The sequence below is a fragment of the Pleurodeles waltl genome, chromosome 7, assembly GCF_031143425.1.
Source record: "Pleurodeles waltl isolate 20211129_DDA chromosome 7, aPleWal1.hap1.20221129, whole genome shotgun sequence".
Classification (NCBI taxonomy): domain Eukaryota; kingdom Metazoa; phylum Chordata; class Amphibia; order Caudata; family Salamandridae; genus Pleurodeles; species Pleurodeles waltl.
Window position 1 is genome coordinate 2,964,512 of NC_090446.1, and position 17,983 is coordinate 2,982,494.

The 17,983-nt window shown below is 49.4% G+C and overlaps 1 protein-coding gene across 2 annotated transcripts in view; it reads right to left on the bottom strand.

Moving 5' to 3' along the window:
• LOC138303497 (zinc finger protein 485-like) overlaps window positions 1-17,326 on the bottom strand; it is a 48,941-nt gene extending 31,615 nt beyond the window's left edge. For both annotated transcript variants that reach the window (XM_069242677.1, XM_069242676.1), the window contains exons 1-4: window positions 17,170-17,326; window positions 16,042-16,168; window positions 12,609-12,719; window positions 1,907-2,017 (exon numbers count right to left, since the gene is read on the bottom strand). In XM_069242677.1, the coding sequence (XP_069098778.1) occupies window positions 1,907-2,017; window positions 12,609-12,719; window positions 16,042-16,168; window positions 17,170-17,208 (388 nt within the window). In that variant the 5' untranslated portion in view covers window positions 17,209-17,326. The remainder of the gene's footprint in view (window positions 1-1,906; window positions 2,018-12,608; window positions 12,720-16,041; window positions 16,169-17,169) is intronic.
• Between the last annotated feature and the right edge of the window lie 657 nt (window positions 17,327-17,983).

Below are 17,983 nucleotides of genomic sequence, written 5' to 3' on the forward strand. Positions count from 1 at the left end.
AAGACCCTCAAGTGAGTAGTGCGCTTCACAAATTTCTGATTGATTGTAGTCATTGTGAGACCCTTGGAGTGTTTACGGCACTGACTGGCAGAGGGCGAGCTGCAGGCACATCACTGTTGAGATCCTATCCAGAGCATTAATGCGTGGATTTCTGCAGGGACCTTCGCTCAGCCCGGACTGTTTTCATTTGTCTGTGGCTCTGCCGGTGTCCCGTATGTTACACAGATGATGCTCACAACGTTTCCAGATTAGACAGGGCTCATTTTGTGAGTGGACTATAAGCTGCTACTGGCTGCATGTCCTCTGGCTTCTCAAGGAGACACACACTCTTTTCAGTGTCGGTGCTTGTTTTAAGGCAGCAATGATCCTAGCCCCAGTTTTCATGAAGCAGCTGTTTTCTTGGGATGTCCCGGCTAGAATACTGCCTGCTGCCTCTGTCCACCTCCTTAAAGAAATCACATGGGTGGTGTTGTCCATGAAGTTGTGGGTGTGATGCGAAGATTGCAGTCCCTGACACACGGTTAAGCTCATTCTGACTTCTCTGTCCGAGCACTGTGCCTCGGAGACCCTTTAGACGTTTCTGGTTTGTTTGACAAGCCAATGGTATGTGTCCGGCCTAGTGCCTTGCTCTAAAAACACTGAACAAAACCAGTCTGACTCTCTGGTATGATCTGGTGGCAAACCTTTCTGAGGTGTGCAGGGCCAAATCCAGATCTCTGTGGCCATCAGCAGGCTTCTCCTTGGTGCTGAAGTATGAGAGGCTGTTTTGGAACCAGGCAATACCTCCATTGGGGCCTGGCCCTTTTCTCCTTGAATATACATTGTTCCTACCAGGTGGCGCCTGAAATGCCTATGAAGATGTGCCAGGAGCCTGCTTGGTAGGGCTCATGATTTTCAGGTCTAGCTTTAGCCAAGAAGTTTGATTTTCAGGACAATTATATAAATAATATACTTTAGAGTCTTCAGCCAGACCTCTTCATTCATTGGTCCACTGCTGTGTCAGTCACAATATTACCCACCCTCTGCTGCATATAACATGGCGCAATGGGTCAACTCACTACAGGCTACAGTCACTGCCAAGCTCCTCATTTACAAACACGCCCACAACAACGTGGTACTGTTAATGCCAAATCTGTGCTGCCAGGACAAATAAATGTTTTGCTCTGTCAAAACAAGCATTAGCAAAGCCAAAAGGTTGGCAGCCTCTGCTAGAGCTGCTGTCTTGGAGGGAGACCGTCTTCTCCTTACTGGGCAAGACCTGCCCTTCAGGCACAGCCCTTTCCAGCTGCTTTGATTCAGACGAATCCTGCAGCCCAGATCAGAGGAAGTTCTCAGGGCCCGTATTGTTTTTACTCCTCCAAAGCTGGCTGTTACCACCTGAAAGAGGCCTGAACACCCAGAGAGCCAAAGGAAAGCACTGAAGGAGGGTGGCTGTGGTCACCTACACAGAGGCTGAGCCCGCTCCCGCCATCTGCTGTCAGGTCCACTGTTGCCAGTGGAGAGATGGGACTTAGGAGAGCAAGCTTTACTCCTGCTGCCGAGGCCCAGGCAATGGGGTTAAAAGGAGTGTCCGGGAGAGGAACAGGGAATCTACTGGAAAACAGAAAAACATCAATGCAGAAGGTGATTACCAGCAAACATGATCCGTGTTCTGTGAGGGACTCATCTCTTCCACAGTGATGGGTGACAACACCACGCAGCGTAGGACCTGCTGCCATTATAGTAGAAAGGCCCATAGAACATCAGCCCATGTGTGATGAAGGTTATGGTTTGTTTCGGGACCGCACAGATGAAGGACCATACAGCGCCTTAACATGATCTACTCGCAAAACATAGATGCAGCTCTGTTGACCGCGTCTCCCACAGACGGGGACACACATGAGAAACCTTAGAATGTGGATCTTACCAAACCAGGAGCCAGCACTTCCATCATCCGTTCCCGCGTCATGAGGGTCCAGCAAACCAAACTCAGAGTCTCCATCCGTCCTCAGACCACCACCAGGAGCACACGGTCCTACTGGAGAAATCAGGCAACACAACCAGGTTAAAGAGCTGCCTTCAGGAAGGGAATGTGATTCACTGGGAGCGACAGAGAATAAACAAGACAGAGAGCAGAGGGGCATATCTACAGAATGGGGCAAATGCTACCATGATGTGCACGTGAGATGGTCTGGGCCCTGTTGTAAATGTGTGTACATTCATCCGTGGAGGTCACTCCCACCACAGTACAGGTGTGTGCTGGAGACACCACCTCCCTCAATTACAATAAAACTCACAATGAGGAGTCCGTGGGACCCTCGACTGCTGTGTATCACATCAGAACATCCACAGGGCCTGGGAAGAGAATACTGATTTGGTTATCATACTCTGCTCACCATAGTACAGGTGTGTGCTGAGACATCACCTCCCTCAATTATAATAAAACTCACAATGAAGTCTGTAGGACCCTCAACTGCCGTGTATCACATCAGAACATCCACGGGGCCTGGGAAGAGAATACTGATCTGGTTATCATACTCTGCTCACCACAGAGCAGGGGTGTGCTGAGACATCACCTCCCTCAATTAGAATAAAACTCACATGAGGAATCTGTGGGACCCTCGACTGCCGTGTATCACATCAGAACATCTACGGGGCGTGGGAAGAGAATACTGATCTGGTTATCATACTCTGCTCACCACAGAGTAGGTGTGTGCTGAGACATCACCTCCCTCAATTATAATAAACCTAACTGTAGGAAGTTGGCTCTGTATGCACTATTTCAAAGTAAGAAATAGCATGCACAGAGTCCAAGGGTTCCCCTTAGAGGTAAGATAGTGGCAACATTTGATAATTCTAATGCTCTATTTTGTGGTAGTGTGGTCGAGCAGTAGGCTTATCAGAGGGTAGTGTAAAGCATTTGTTGTACACACACAGGCAATAAATGAGGAACACACACTCAAAGACTTACTCCAGGCCAATAGGTTTTTTTATTAAAAATATATTTTCTTAGTTTATTTTAAGAACCACAGGTTCAAGATTTACTTTAAACGTAAGGTACTTCACTTAATATACTTTAGGAACTTTGAATGAAAACAATATCATGTACAGTCTTTGTAAAAATGGCAAAAAGCTATTTTCAAAGTGGACACAGTGCAAAAATCAACAGTTCCTGGGGGAGGTAAGTAAAGGTTACATTAGGAGGTAACTAAAACACCTACAAGTCTCAGTTTTGGGGCATATGCAGCCCACCGTTGGGGGTTCAGAGAAACCCCAAAGTTACCATACCAGCAGCTCAGGGCCGGTCAGGTGCAGAGGTCAAAGAGGTGCCCAAAACACATAGGTGCCTATGGGGAACAGGGGTGCTCCGGTTCCAGTCTGCCAGCAGGTAAGTACCTGCGTCCTCGGGGGCAGACCAGGGGGGTTTTGTAGAGCACTATGGGGGGGGGGACACAAGTAGGCACATAAAACACACCCTCAGCGGCACAGGGCGGCTGGGTGCAGTGTGCAAAGCAGGCGTTGGGTTTCAGATAGGAAACAATGGAGGGACCCGGGGTCACCCTAGCGGTGCAGGCAGGCACAGGGGAGGCTTCTCGGGACAGCCACCACCTGGGCAAGGCAGAGGGTCTCCTGGGGGTCACTCCTGCGTTGAAGTTCAGTTCCTTCAGGTCCTGGGGGCTGCGGGTGCAGTGTTGGTTCCAGGCGTCAGCTCCCTTGTTACAAGCAGTCGCGGTCAGGGGGAGCCTCTGGATTCTCTCTGCAGGCGTCGCTGTGGGGGCTCAGGAAAGTCGTCTCTGGTTACTCATGGGCTCGCAGTCGCCGAGGAGTCCTCCCTGAGGTGTTTGTTCTCTGGATCTTGAGCCGGGGGCGTCGGGTGCACGCCTGCTTTGCACACTGCACCCAGCCGCCCCTGTGCCGCTGAGGGTGTGTTTTATGTGCCTACTTGTGCCCCCCCCCACAGTGCTCTACAGTTTGTTGGTCCTTTAGTCCAGGGCAGTCCTCTGAGTCTTCAGAGGTCGCTGGTCCCTGTCGGATGCGTCGCTGGAGCAGGTTTTCGAAGTTGGAGACAGGCCGTTAGGGCTGGGGCCAAAGCATTTGTCGTCTTCCTCCTTCTCTGCAGGCTTGTAGGTCAGCAGTCCTTCTTGTTTCTTCAGGTGGCAGGAATCTGATTTCCTGGGATCTGGGAAGCCCCTAAATACTGAATTTAGGGGTGTGTTTAGGTCTGGGAGGGCAGTAGCCAATGGCTACTGTCCTGGAGGGTGGCTACACCCTCTTTGTGCCTCCTCTCTGTGGGGAGAGGGGCACAACCCTAATCCTATTGGGGGAATCCTCCAAACCCAAGATGGAGGATTTCTCAAGGTATGGGTCATCTCAGCTCAGGACACCTTAGGGACTGTCCTGACTGGTGGGTGACTCCTCCTTGTTTTTCTCATTATCTCCTCCAGCCTTGCCGCCAAAAGTGGGGGCAGTGGCCAGAGGGGCGGGCATCTCCACTAGCTGGGATGCCCTGGGACGCAGTAACAAAAGGGGTGAGCCTTTGAGGCTCACCGCCAGGTATTACAGTTCCTGCAGAGGGAGGTGAGAAGCACCTCCACCCAGTACAGGCTTTGTTCCTGGCCACAGAGTGACAAAGGCACTCTCCCCATGTGGCCAGCAACATGTCTGGTGTGTGGCAGGCTGGCAGAAACTGGTCAACCTACACTAGAAGTCGGGTAGGTATCCAGGGGGCATCTCTAAGATGCCCTCTGTGTGTATTTTACAATAAATTGCACACTGACATCAGTGTGCATTTATTGTGCTGAGAAGTTTGATACCAAACTACCCAGTTTTCAGTGTAGCCATTATGGAACTGTGGAGTTAGTGTTTGACAAACTCCCAGACCATATACTCTTATGGCTACCCTGCACTTACAATGTCTAAGGTTTTGCTTAGACACTGTAGGGGCACAGTGCTCATGCAAATATGCCCTTACCTGTGGTATAGTGCACCCTGCCTTAGGGCTGTAAGGCCTGCTAGAGGGGTGACTTATCTATGCCACAGGCAGTGTGAGGTTGGCATGGCACTCTGAGGGGAGTGCCCTGTCGACTTAGTCATTTTCTCCCCACCAGCACACACAAGCTGTGAGGCAGTGTGCATGTGCTGGGTGAGGGGTCCCCAGGGTGGCATAAGACATTCTGCAGCCCTTAGAGACCTTATTTGGCATCAGGGCCCTTGGTACCAGGGGTACCAGTTACAAGGGACTTACCTGAGTGCCAGGGGTGTGCCAATTGTGGAGACAAAGGTACAGTTTAGGAAAAGAACACTGGTGCTGGGGCCTGGTTAGCAGAGTCCCAGCACACTTTCAAATCATAACTTGGCATCAGCAAAGGCAAAAAGTCAGGGGGTAACCATGCCAAGGAGGCATTTCCTTACACTCACAATGAAGTCCGTGGGACCCTCGACTGCTGTGTATCACATCAGAACATCCACGGGGCGTGGGAAGAGAATACTGATCTGGTTATCATACTCTTCTCACCACAGTACAGGTGCGTGCTGAGACATCACCTCCCTCAATTATAATAAAACTCACAATGAAGTCTGTAGGACCCTCGACTGCCGTGTATCACATTAGAACATCCACGGGGCGTGGGAAGAGACACCACCTCCCTCAATTATAATAAAACTCACAATGAAGTCTGTGGGACCCTCGACTGTTATGTTTCACATTAGAACATCCATGGGCGTGGGAAGAGACATCACCTCCCTCAATTATAATAAAACTCACAATGAAGTTCGTGGGACCCTCGACTGCCGTGTATCACATCAGAACATCCACAGGGCCTGGGAAGGGAATGCTGATCTGGTTATCATACTCTGCTCACCACACTACATCCCTCACCTATAATCAACCCACAACTTCTGGTTTCCAAACAGACACAATAATACTCAGACGTATCTCCAGACTGGCTCAGTACCTTCTCTGTTACCTCGTTATCCTTTTGAGATGAGACTTACTACACTGGCTGGATGTCAGGGTGCCCAGCACTTCTAATCTCTTCCTGGCCTTTCACTTGACAGTTTTGAAGGCAGCGATCATGGTCTTGCAAGGTTTTGGCTGAAGCTCAGTCCAACAATCTGGTTTAGAAATCACTGTACCCCAGTGTAGATCACATGCACGTTTGAGCCCCAGCTTCAACAAGCCTTTCATCGATCTGCTCTGTGGTTTGTCTGCAGGAGTGAGAGGTGCACCTGCATCGACAAGCCTTTCACAGATCCACTCTGTGGTTTGTCTGGATGACTGTGAGACGCACCAGCATCGACAAGCCTTTCACAGATCCACTCTGTGGTTTGTCTGCAGGAGTGCGAGGCGCACCAGCATCGACAAGCCTTTCACAGATCCGCTCTGTGGTTTCTCTGCAGGAGTCTGAGGCGCACCAGCATCGACAAGCCTTTCACAGATCCACTCTGTGGTTTGTCTGCAGGAGTCTGAGGCGCACCAGCATCGACAAGCCTTTCACAGATCCACTCTGTGGTTTGTCTGCAGGAGTGCGAGGCGCACCAGCATCGACAAGCCTTTCATCGATCTGCTGTGGTTTGTCTGCAGGAGTATGAGGCGCACCAGCATCGACAAGCCTTTCACAGATCCGCTCTGTGGTTTGTCTGCAGGAGTGCGAGGCGCACCAGCATTGACAAGCCTTTCACAGATCCGCTCTGTGGTTTCTCTGTGCTCTGCCCTTTTTTAATTTTATTTTTTATTAAGGCTTTTGCTATTTTACTTCATCAATACAAAAAAAACACAACAAATGGGGGAAGAGAGAGGGAGCACCCAGCTTGGAATGAATCATACTCAACAATTCATCAATTATACATCACCAACCAAAAGACTCAAGAAGGAAAAAAAAAAAAAACTACTTAGAACATATGAACAGAATTCATCTCATAACAAGTGTAGAAGCTATAAGGACGCACAAAGCGAATACACAGGTTAAAAAGTGTAGGGCTGCATAACCCCCCATGTAAGTACATCCCGCAGTCCAAAAGAAAGACAGCTATAGAATTCTTCAAGGGATTAAAGCAGCCTATCCTTGCAATGAAAACCCCCCTTTGCCATTGCTGAAATGAGGGGGGCTGTGGGCTCAGCCAAGCTGAGGTGACACACATGCGCACACTGCCATAGCCACATAAATGAAAGAATCCCGACTAACCACACCTGCCTCCCTAATCCTGAGAAGCAAAGTTTGTGGGGTCAGAACAACAATGGTATTGATGATTTCCCCCAGAAATTTAGAAACCTCAGCTCTGACTACATCCAGCTGAGGGCACGTACAAAACATGTGAATCAAATCTGCTTCCAAAGCTCGACACGGTGGAGAGTGTATAGCCTCCATACCCCCCACTTGGCAGTCTTCGATGGAATAAAGCATAAATCAAAGACTGGTCTGTATTGCTGCGCCTGCAGGCCCGATGAGCAGAGTAAAGTGAAGCCTAATTCCAGAGACACATAAAAACTGAGATCCTGTAGTCAAGCCTCTGGTACCATTTAATGTTATGTTCCTCCAGATCGTCCAGAACATTGGAGCACAAGCTAGTACACAGCTATCTAATTGTACATGCTAGATGTGCCTAATAGCAAATCTAGCATTGGTGCCCTGGAAAAAAAAAATCGTGCAATGCCCCCAGCTTTCTCGTGCAAAAAGCTGTGAACTTGCAGATATCTGAAATTATGTCAGATCTGGTCCAGAGCTCCTCAAACACTGCCAGATGAGGTCCTTGGGAAAAATCCTTAAATTTCACAAGCCCCTGTCTCTCCCACCTTAGTAGACAAGCATCTTCAAATATGCCAGGTAATTGCATATTCCTCTGTATGGGCATGTACCTGTTAAACCAGCCTTTTTCAGTCATCTAACCCAGGGCCAGATGTAGTAACAAAGCAAACTGCGACTTGCAATTTGCGAGTCCGTGTGACTCGCAAATTGCAAGTCGCAATTTGCTATGCAGAAAGGTGTCTCAGACACCTTCTGCAACTCGCAATGGGGTCGCAAAGACCCACCTCATTAATATTAATGAGGTGGGTCGCAGTTTGCGACCCCATAGCGAGTCTGGGCACTCACGGGGATGGTGGCCTGCTGGAGTCAGCAGACCACCACGTCCGTGACTGCTTTTTAATAAAGCAGGTTTTTTTTTTCCATCTGCAGCCCGTTTTAACGAGCTGCACTTGGAAAAAAAAAACCGAAACCTTTAGTTTCGGTTTTTTTCCATTCACAAAGGGGAAGGGGTCCCATGGGGACCCCTTCCCGTTTGCGACTGGGTTACCATCCACTTCAAGTGGATGGTAACTGCGATTTCATTTGCGACCGCTTTCGTGGTCGCAAATGAAATTGCATAGCGTTGCGAGTGGCAAATAGGAAGGGAACACCCCTTCCTATTTGCGAGTCGGAAATGCATTTTGCGAGTCGGATCCGACTCACAAAATGCTTTTCTGCATAGCAGAGAGGCTTTTGCGCCTTTGCTACATCTGGCCCCCAGTTCTTAAAACCTGCAAATAACGTCTTCAACCGCACTTTTTTTCTTAATAACTAGGTTCAACCATTTTTTAGTAAATAGCCCTTGGCATCCACCCCAATTAAAAGCTCAAACATGAATGTCCATACTCTGCAGATGCTTCTCCCCCACCGCTACTTTCTACAAGAAGGCGCATGCATTGAAAGGCAGCAACTAAGTGATACAATTTAAGATTAGGGAGGGCCCACCTCCTCCCTCCCTGGATAGGGAGATACCTGTATGCCCTCCTTGTTTTACCATAATAATACGAGCTGAATCTGGAGATCGCAGCATCAATTTATTTAAAACAGGGGTTTTCAAACTCCTACAGGATTGCAAGAAAAAGATACAGAAAGTGCAGAGAATCCTCTGGCAGCGATCCACTCGACACACCAAAGAGGAGCCTTTGGTTTACCACCCAGGTGACACCGCCATGATTGAGCCCCTCGTACAAGGCTCTGCGGTCAGCAGGACCACACAAGTAATTCTGGCAAAGGTTCTGGAGTTTGAAACCTGCATACCACGCTCTCACAGGGGAGGAGGTGGTTCTTTGCACCAACCACACCCATGATCCAGTTTTGGTGCAAATTAAGGAGCGTACAACTATGTACTTGCATCCAGAAGCATACTCCAAGCAGACGCTCTTATTACATATATGTGTGTAAGGAAATGCCTCCTTGGCATGGTTACCCCCTGACTTTTTGCCTTTGCTGATGCCAAGTTATGATTTGAAAGTGTGCTGGGACCCTGCTAACCAGGCCCCAGCACCAGTGTTCTTTCCCTAACCTGTACCTTTGTTTCCACAATTGGCACACCTTGGCATCCAGGTAAGTCCCTTGTAACTGGTACCAAGAGCCCTGATGCCAGGGAAGGTCTCTAAGGGCTGCAGCATGTCTTATGCCACCCTGGGGACCCCTCACTCAGCACATACACACTGCTTGCCAGCTTGTGTGTACTGATGGGGAGAAAATGACTAAGTCGACATGGCACTCCCCTCAGGGTGCCATGCCAACCTCACACTGCCTGTAGGTATAGATCAGTCACCCCTCTAGCAGGCCTTACAGCCCTAAGGCAGGGTGCACTATACCATAGGTGAGGGCATAGGTGCATGAGCACTATGCCCCTACAGTGTCTAAGCAAAACCTTAGACATTGTAAGTGCGGGGTAGCCATAAGAGTATATGGTCTGGGAGTCTGTCATACACGAACTCCACAGCACCATAATGGCTACACTGAAAACTGGGATGTTTGGTATCAAACTTCTCAGCACAATAAATGCACACTGATGCCAGTGTACATTTTATTGTGAAATACACCCAGAGGGCATCTTAGAGATGCCCCCTGAAAACATACCCGACTTCAAGTGTGGGCTGACTAGTTTTACCAGCCTGCCACACACCAGACATGTTGCTGGCCACATGGGGAGAGTGCCTTTGTCACTCTGTGGCCAGGAACAAAGCCTGTACTGGGTAGAGGTGCTTCTCACCTCCCCCTGCAGGAACTGTAACACCTGGCGGTGAGCCTGAAAGGCTCACCCCCTTTGTTACAGCACCACAGGGCATTCCAGCTAGTGGAGATGCCCGCCCCTCCGGCCACAGCCCCCACTTTTGGCAGCAAGGCCGGAGGAGATAATGAGAAAAACAAGGAGGAGTCACTGGCCAGTCAGGACAACCCCTAAGGTGTCCTGAGCTAAGGTGACTCTGACTTTTAGAAATCCTCCAACTTGCAGATGGAGGATTCCCCCCAATAGGATAAGGGATGTGACCCCCTCCCCACCGGGAGGAGGCACAAAGAGGGTGTAGCCACCCTCAGGGCTAGTAGCCATTGGCTACTATCCTCCCAGACCTAACCACACCCCTAAATGGAGTATTTAAGGGGCCCCCAGAACCTAGGAAGATAGATTCCTGCAACCTGAAGACAAAGAAGTACTGCCGACCTGAAACCCTGCAGAGAAGACGGAGACACCAACTGCTTTGGCCCCAGTCCTACCGGCCTGTCTCCCCACTTCAAGAAAAACTGAAACAGCTACACGTCCCCCAGGGTCCAGCGACCTCTGAAGCCTCAGAGGACTACCCTGCATCTAAAAGGACCAAGAAACTCCTGAGGACAGCTTCCCTGTTCCACAAAGACTGCAACTTTGCAACAAAGAAGCAACTTTTAAAGACCACACGTTTCCCACCGGAAGCGTGAGACTTTCCACTCTGCACCCGTCGCCCCTGGCTCGACCTGCAGAAAACTAACTCTACAGGGAGGACTCCCCGGCGACTGCGAGCCCGTGAGTAGCCAGAGTTGACCCCCCTGAGCCCCAACAGCGACGCCTGCAGAGGGAATCCAGAGGCTCCCCCTGACTGTGACTGCCTGCTTCAAAGAACCCGACGCCTGGGAAACACACTGCACCCGCAGCCCCCAGGACCTGAAGGATCTGACCTCCAGTGCAGGAGCGAACCCCAGGCGGCCCCCTCCCCAGCCCAGGTGGTGGCTACCCCGAGGAGCCCCCCTAGCCTGCCTACATCACTAAAGAGACCCCTGGGTCTCCCATTGAAACCTATTGCGAACCCGATGCCTGTATGCACTCTGTACCCAGCTGCCCCTGTGCAGCTGAGGGTGTACTTTCTGTGCCTGCTTGTGTCCCCCCCGGTGCCCTCCAAAACCCCCCTGGTTTGCCCTCCGAAGTCGCGGGTACTTACCTGCTGGCAGACTGGAACCGGGGCACCCCTATTTCCATTGAAGCCTATATGTTTTGGGCACCACTTTGACCTCTGCACCTGACCGGCCCTGAGCTGCTGGTGTGGTAACTTTGGGGTTGCCTTGAACCCCCAACGGTGGGCTACTTTGGACCCAACTTTGAACCCTGTAAGTGCTTTCCTTATCTGTGAAACTAACAAATACTTACCTCCCCCAGGAACTGTTGAATTTTGCAGTGTCCATTTTTAAAATAGTTTATTGCCATTTTTGCCAACACTGTACATGTTATTGTGATGATTCAAAGTTCCTAAGATACCTGGGTGATACCTTTCATTTAAAGTATTGTTTGTAAATCTTGAACCTGTGGTTCTTAAAATAAACTAAGAAAATATATTGTTCTATATAAAAAACCTATTGGCCTGGAATTGTCTTTGAGTGTGTGTTCCTCATTTATTGCCTGTGTGTGAACAACAAATGCTTAACACTACCCTCTGATAAGCCTACTGCTCGACCACACTACCACAAAATAGAGCATTAGAATTATCTCTTTTTGCCACTATCTTACCTCTAAGGGGAACCCTTGGACACTGTGCATGCTATTTCTTACTTTGAAATAGTACATACAGAGCCATCTTCCTACAATGTGTGAATGAGTTCACAGGTGGGATGGAATCTTCACAAAGCTGTTCACATAGTTTTTTCCTTTGTGGCGCTCAAGTTACATCCTCTGGCTTGACCTTATTGGATCCACCTAAACACAGACCTAAGATTGTTGAAGTTGTTGGTGATGGAGATGATCCCAGAGTGACCCTCTACACTGATCAAAAGATGATGGTGTGAGCCTGTTGGGAGCAAGTCTTGGACAACGTTTGAGCATTCAGGACATATTCTTGCAGTGAATCAGAGCTCCGCCGGTCAGCAGCTTTAGATTGTCGCTTATCTTACTTTGTTCATCTACAGCGTCCCTCTGGTCACTATAAAGGTATTAGCTTGTCTCCTTGAGCCCTCGCACCATGCCTTGTCAGCCACGTGAAGCTTAAGAGGTATGGGAGCTGGCACTGTGGGGAGGCAAAGGGTGGGTGTGGCATGACTGCAAGGAGCTGGGGCATTCAAGGTGGGCACTGCAGGTGGGGTGAGGGATCAGGGGAGGGAGACAGACACACCGCTCTGTAGAATAGGCGTCTGTACTGCATGGGAGGCTAGGTGGTCTGCACATGTGTAGGTGAGAACTGTAGGCCTACTCTGGAGATGAGGGGGCTGGAGCAGAGCAATTCTCACATGGCACAGGAGGGGGGGGACAAAAATATGGGTATTCAACATCTTTCAGAAGCGAAGTGTTGCTGAAATCCAGGGGTCCTTAAGTGTATCAAACACCTGTGCCCGAGCGCCCCAGACCAAGAGATCACTTCAGCCTCGCAGACTCACCAGAGGGAGCGCGTCCCCTTCTTCTTTCCTCCGAGTCCTGAAGGAACTGGAAACTCACACTTTCCTTTTCTTTGGGCCTTAATGAGAAAACTGAGGCAGCAATCAGAGGGCCTACCAGGAGAAGAAAGCAGACAAGAAAAAAAAGTTATTGTGAAATACACAGCAATTTACAGTACAGGCTTGTCTGAAACAAAGAAACCTGGATCCATCACAGTGACTGTTAACTGAACAGAAACATCAGGAGAACCAGTTGAAGAGAAATGCAGCAAACTAGTGATCTTCCTACATTCGGCCCCGGGGTTATCGCGCAGCACTGCACTCCTCTGGGACAGACCTTTCCTCAGCTAACTGCAGGGGATTTGTGTCCAGGACTCCCATGGTATGAAAGCACAGTGACCACTGGCTCCCGCTGCACCCCGTAAAGAAGCGGTAGGGACACTCGGTAGGAGCGGGGCTGTGGTCTAAGAGCTCTGGGCAGTGGAGTACCAACAAAATCCCTTGGTTTGGCAGTAAAAAATAGGGATGCTGTGCTCCCTCTAAATCAACGCCTCAGGCGCCACTGCACCTGATGCACTAATGATAGGTACGCCTCTGGGCTAAGGTCCTTGGAGCCTTTGTAACTGTCGCTGTTGTTGAGTAACAAATAGAATAGCAGGACCAGCAGAAATAGACTTTTTTGGTCAGAAATTGTACATGGGTTTAAAAAAACCTATGAAGTAAGCTTGAGGAAAGATTGTGCCGCCACTGTGAAGGCAGTGGGAATACTTCACTCCACCCAGGAAAGGACAGGCGCTTGACCCTTCACACCTTCGAATGCAGGGTTCAGCAGTATGTTTCCATCTCAGTGAGATATCTTTCTGTGGATGTTTTAGTGCTCTAGAGAGTTATTTGTGTGTCCAGTGAGACACATGTACAAACAGTGCACATTGCTAAAAGTCCTGCACAAACATGAACATTGCCCCTGTGAATATTATGCCTGAAAGAAGGATGTGCACCTTCACCGAGCTCTACCACCGTAGGATGACAGAGGACCTGATTTAGAACTCGGTGGACAGGTTACTCTGTCACAGCTGTGGCGGAAATCCCGTCCGCCGGAATGTAAATCAGGCCCGAGTCTCTTCATCCTTATGATTTTATCAGGTAACAGAAAGGGAAGGTGCGGGAATCAGAAATGTGATCTAACGACTCAAAAAGACAATGGAACAAATAAATGACATTTGAATTATGGTGCAACCAGGTCACTGGGTTGTGTGATCCTCAACAATTCCCGCCACGGCACCAATCAATTATAATGCATGGAAAGCCCACAGGTGGCTCAATTTTTTGTGTGTGATTGGCAATAATACCAATTAAAATAATTTCTTGCTATGGTTCTAATAATGTATGGCCACACGTGTTTACCGTAGGCTTCAGGAAACAGCATACAAATAACTGGCATTCCAAAGCAACATGACTAAGGCCCTCATGTAGATATTGGCAGATGATTTACTCCATCACAAAGGTGACGATATCCAGTCCGCCGAAATTTCAATCCCGTTATTTCCTATGGGAGTTAGATTTCGAAGGACGGCATATAAGTCACTGTTGTGATGGAGTAACCCCTCTGACAGTTTCTAAATCAGGCCCTTGGTCCTTTGTCGCCTGCTGCCAACGTAGAAAATACGCTACGATTCCAACCGGGGCCTGAATGTGATGCTTGCATTAGCCTGGCCTCTCAGCACCCATAGGGCTACCGCACTGGTGTTCCTCTTCTCCCATACATACTGGCATGAGCCCCTTTTGTTCTGCCATCTATGAGGATGGACAAAAATGCCTGTGGCATGTTGGGTGTGAAAACGTGTAAGTATTGTTTGCCCTACAAACATGTTCTTCCTCCCGAGTCTCTTCCCAGGCTTGCAAGCTGCCCGCGGCTGCTTTTTACAGCAGTGAACCAGACTTCACTCTCTCTCACACTACAGCTGGAGGTCTCCCTTCGAGGCTGTCAGCCTTAGCCTTTCTCTAAAGGACTTGAAGATCCCAAAACCATCCAGGGACTCTGGCATGAGTATGTCTGCAGCACACACTGGGACTCTTTGGGAAGAACTAATCTGCAACCTGGGGTCTCCATTCCCACTCTGGACCCTGCATGCTGCGCTCACTGTCCGTGGTCCTGCTGGGAACAAAGGATCTGTTAGTATGGAGGGACAGTTCCAAAGAAGGGAACCTTTCGTGCACAAACAGGCTCAGCTTGGCACTCTCTGGAGTGAGAGTGAAAACAATGGGCCTAACTCATTACAGAATCAAACGTCATTGTGCAGCACTGGTCCAGCCAGTGCAACTCACAGTATATGCGGGCGGGAGCCTCAGCTGCAGGTGGCTAACCTAAAAAGTGGCTGACATGACAAGTCTGCATAAGTCACAGGCTCTAAACCAGGGATTTCCAACCTTTTCTGTAAGTTACTTTTGTACACTGAATACCACTGTGGGCTACTGCTATTAGTCTTGTAATTGTGACCACACCAGATAAGATTAACGCAGTGGGCAGCCTGTGCAAGGACTACCAGCAGTGATCACCTCTGTGCAGCAGGAGGGTTTCCAGAAGCAGTGTAAACAAGCATTGGCAAAGCCAAAAGGTCTCGCCTACGCAAGGATTACCAGCAGTGATCCCCTCTGTGCAGCAGGAGGGTTTGCAGAAGCAGTGTAAACAAGCATTGGCAAAGCCAAAAGGTCTCGCCTACGCAAGGATTACCAGCAGTGATCACCTCTGTGCAGCAGGAGGGTTTGCAGAAGCAGTGTAAACAAGCATTGGCAAAGCCAAAAGCTCTAGCCTACGCAAGGATTACCAGCAGTGATCACCTCTGTGCAGCAGGAGGGTTTCCATAAGCAGTGTAAACAAGCATTGGCAAAGCCGAAGCTCCAAATTTAGTCAGCAGGAGAGCTACTCACAGAGAGCTAGAGAGCTACTCGTTGGAGAATCCTGCTCTCAGTACTGCCCGTTCAATTTGTGGTCAATGAAACTGGGCTCGGAGAAAAGTATAGAACAACAAGCTGGGTGTTGTGCAGCAGGAAACACTTTGCATTTTTGACTTCTACTCTGACATTTAGCTTTTCACTCTAAATCCTCGCTGTCTAAGGGAAATAAAATGTAGAATTTAAAAGATTACAGGTACACTTGAAGCTTTCTTTCAGAGGACTCAAGTTTCCCAGGTACATGCATGATTAATTTTACCGATTTAAGTAATAGCTTCGCATTCTGGGAGAAGCAGTTCTGCTTATCCTGTTGTAGATACATGTCTAAAAGACCCAGAATGCAAAACAAAAATGTGAATTGCATGAGCTACTCTCACACAGATCATGGAAACCTGAAAGGTCTGTTCATAGGTTCATCCCGGGGGTCAGACATGGAAATTCAAACCCTGCGCGCCCTGAAATAAACAATGCACAGTAACTTCACCCAGAGAACTGAAGGCCTGGCGGATCTCCATCATCACACTCCTGTACAGCTCCTTCTGCCAGTTCTGTAAGAGCGTCCATTCCTCTTCAGAGAAACAGGCAGCGACATCACAGAACGTGAGCATGCTCTGAAACAACAAGATTTGTGAAACCTGAGTACAATCTATACATATCAGAAGGAACTCATCTTTAATGCAGATACTTTATCCTGCAGTCATTTTGAAGGATTCAGTAGAACCCAGTTTTCAGACGCAGTACCCGGGTCCCATTACACGTTGCAGGCACCAGCTATGAATGACCATCACCGTGATATTGGTGTCTGGCGCCAGGATACCCTCCAGGGTATAAGCACACCTCTCCAAACACAGTAAACATAACATAGAGGATATTATTACATATGCTATGCTTACTTGCGCTACCCTGATCTCTTCTAACTGGGATAATCTTCAGAAACAAAAGCAGCGTCGTCTTTTGATACAACTGGGGCAAGAACGAATCAAATACATTTTCAATACAGCTTCAATTCAAATGATCCTGAGATATGTTAATGGGGGGTTGGGGGGACAAACCTGCGAGATGCACATTTTCAATGTTTTCTTCCTCCCATTGTGTGATTTTTTTTCAGTCTAGTTTATTTCTCTCACCCAAGAGCGGTGTGTTGACATGTTTCAACCCCATATGCATTTGCTCCAGGGATCTTCATCGTGACTCACATCTAGCCTGGAATGGACCCCCCCCCCCTCCCCCCCAATACCACCCCTTCGCTGCCAAATTCAAGAAAGAGCTCAAAGCGTGGGCATTTGAATGAGACCATCTCAGCGCCAGGATACACTCGCGGGGGACACGGTGCACTTTCACAAATACATGATTGGTGTCATGGCTCTGATCCGGTGTATGCACCTTGCTCTGGACAGGACACAGTCATGATGAGGGGAGGCAGACCTTAGCCCTCCAAGGACCTGGCCTGGCCTTAGCCCCTGTGGGCCTGACCTCAGCTCCCCTGGACCTGGCCTCAGTTATGGATTCTCCACGCCCCAGGGCCCTGTGCACAGAGGGGTCTCCGGGGACAGCTGTACAAACACATGCACATGACACGGGTGGGCGGAGCTCCAACACTCTCAGGACTCACTTCATCCGGGGCCTGCTGGGCGGCACTTCCGGTTCTCATGGTGACGGGCGGAGCTCCGGGACCGGGAGCAGCTGCTCGTTCACAGGACTGTGCGCCCGAGAGGAGCGCGGAACCACCGCAGGTTGCACGAACTACACCGGAGATGACGCATGCGCGGTGTCCGGCTCTAGCCTCTGAGCATGCCTACTGCACAGACACCGCTTCACACATGCGCAGTACTAGCTCTGAACAATGAGCGTGCGCAAAGTAGAAACACTGCTTTTAAGCACATGCGCATACACAACTCTACGGCGCCTCTTGCAGATTCTGGGCCGTATTTATACTTTTTGACGCAAAACTGCGCTAACGCAGTTTTGCGTCAAAAAAATTAGCGCCGGCTAACGCCATTCTGAAGCGCCATGCGGGCGCCGTATTTATGGAATGGCGTTAGCCGGCGCAAGCAGACCGGCGCTGCCTGGTTTGCGTGGAAAAAAACCACGTACACCAGGCAGCGCCGGCGTAGGGGGAAAATGGCGCATGGGCGTCTTAAAATGGGGCAAGTCAGGTTACGTCGAAAAAATCGTCGTAACCCGACTTGCGCCATTTTTTTTCGACGCCCATCCCCCATCAACATGACTCCTATCATTGTAAAGATAGGAGTCATGCCCCTTGCCCAATGGCCATGCCCAGGGGACTTCTGTCCCCTGGGCATGGTCATTGGGCATAGTGGCATGTAGGGGGGCACAAATCAGGCCCCCCTATGCCACAAAAAAAAAAAAAAAAAATACTTACCTGAACTTACCTTAATGTCCATGGGATGGGTCCCTCCGTCCTT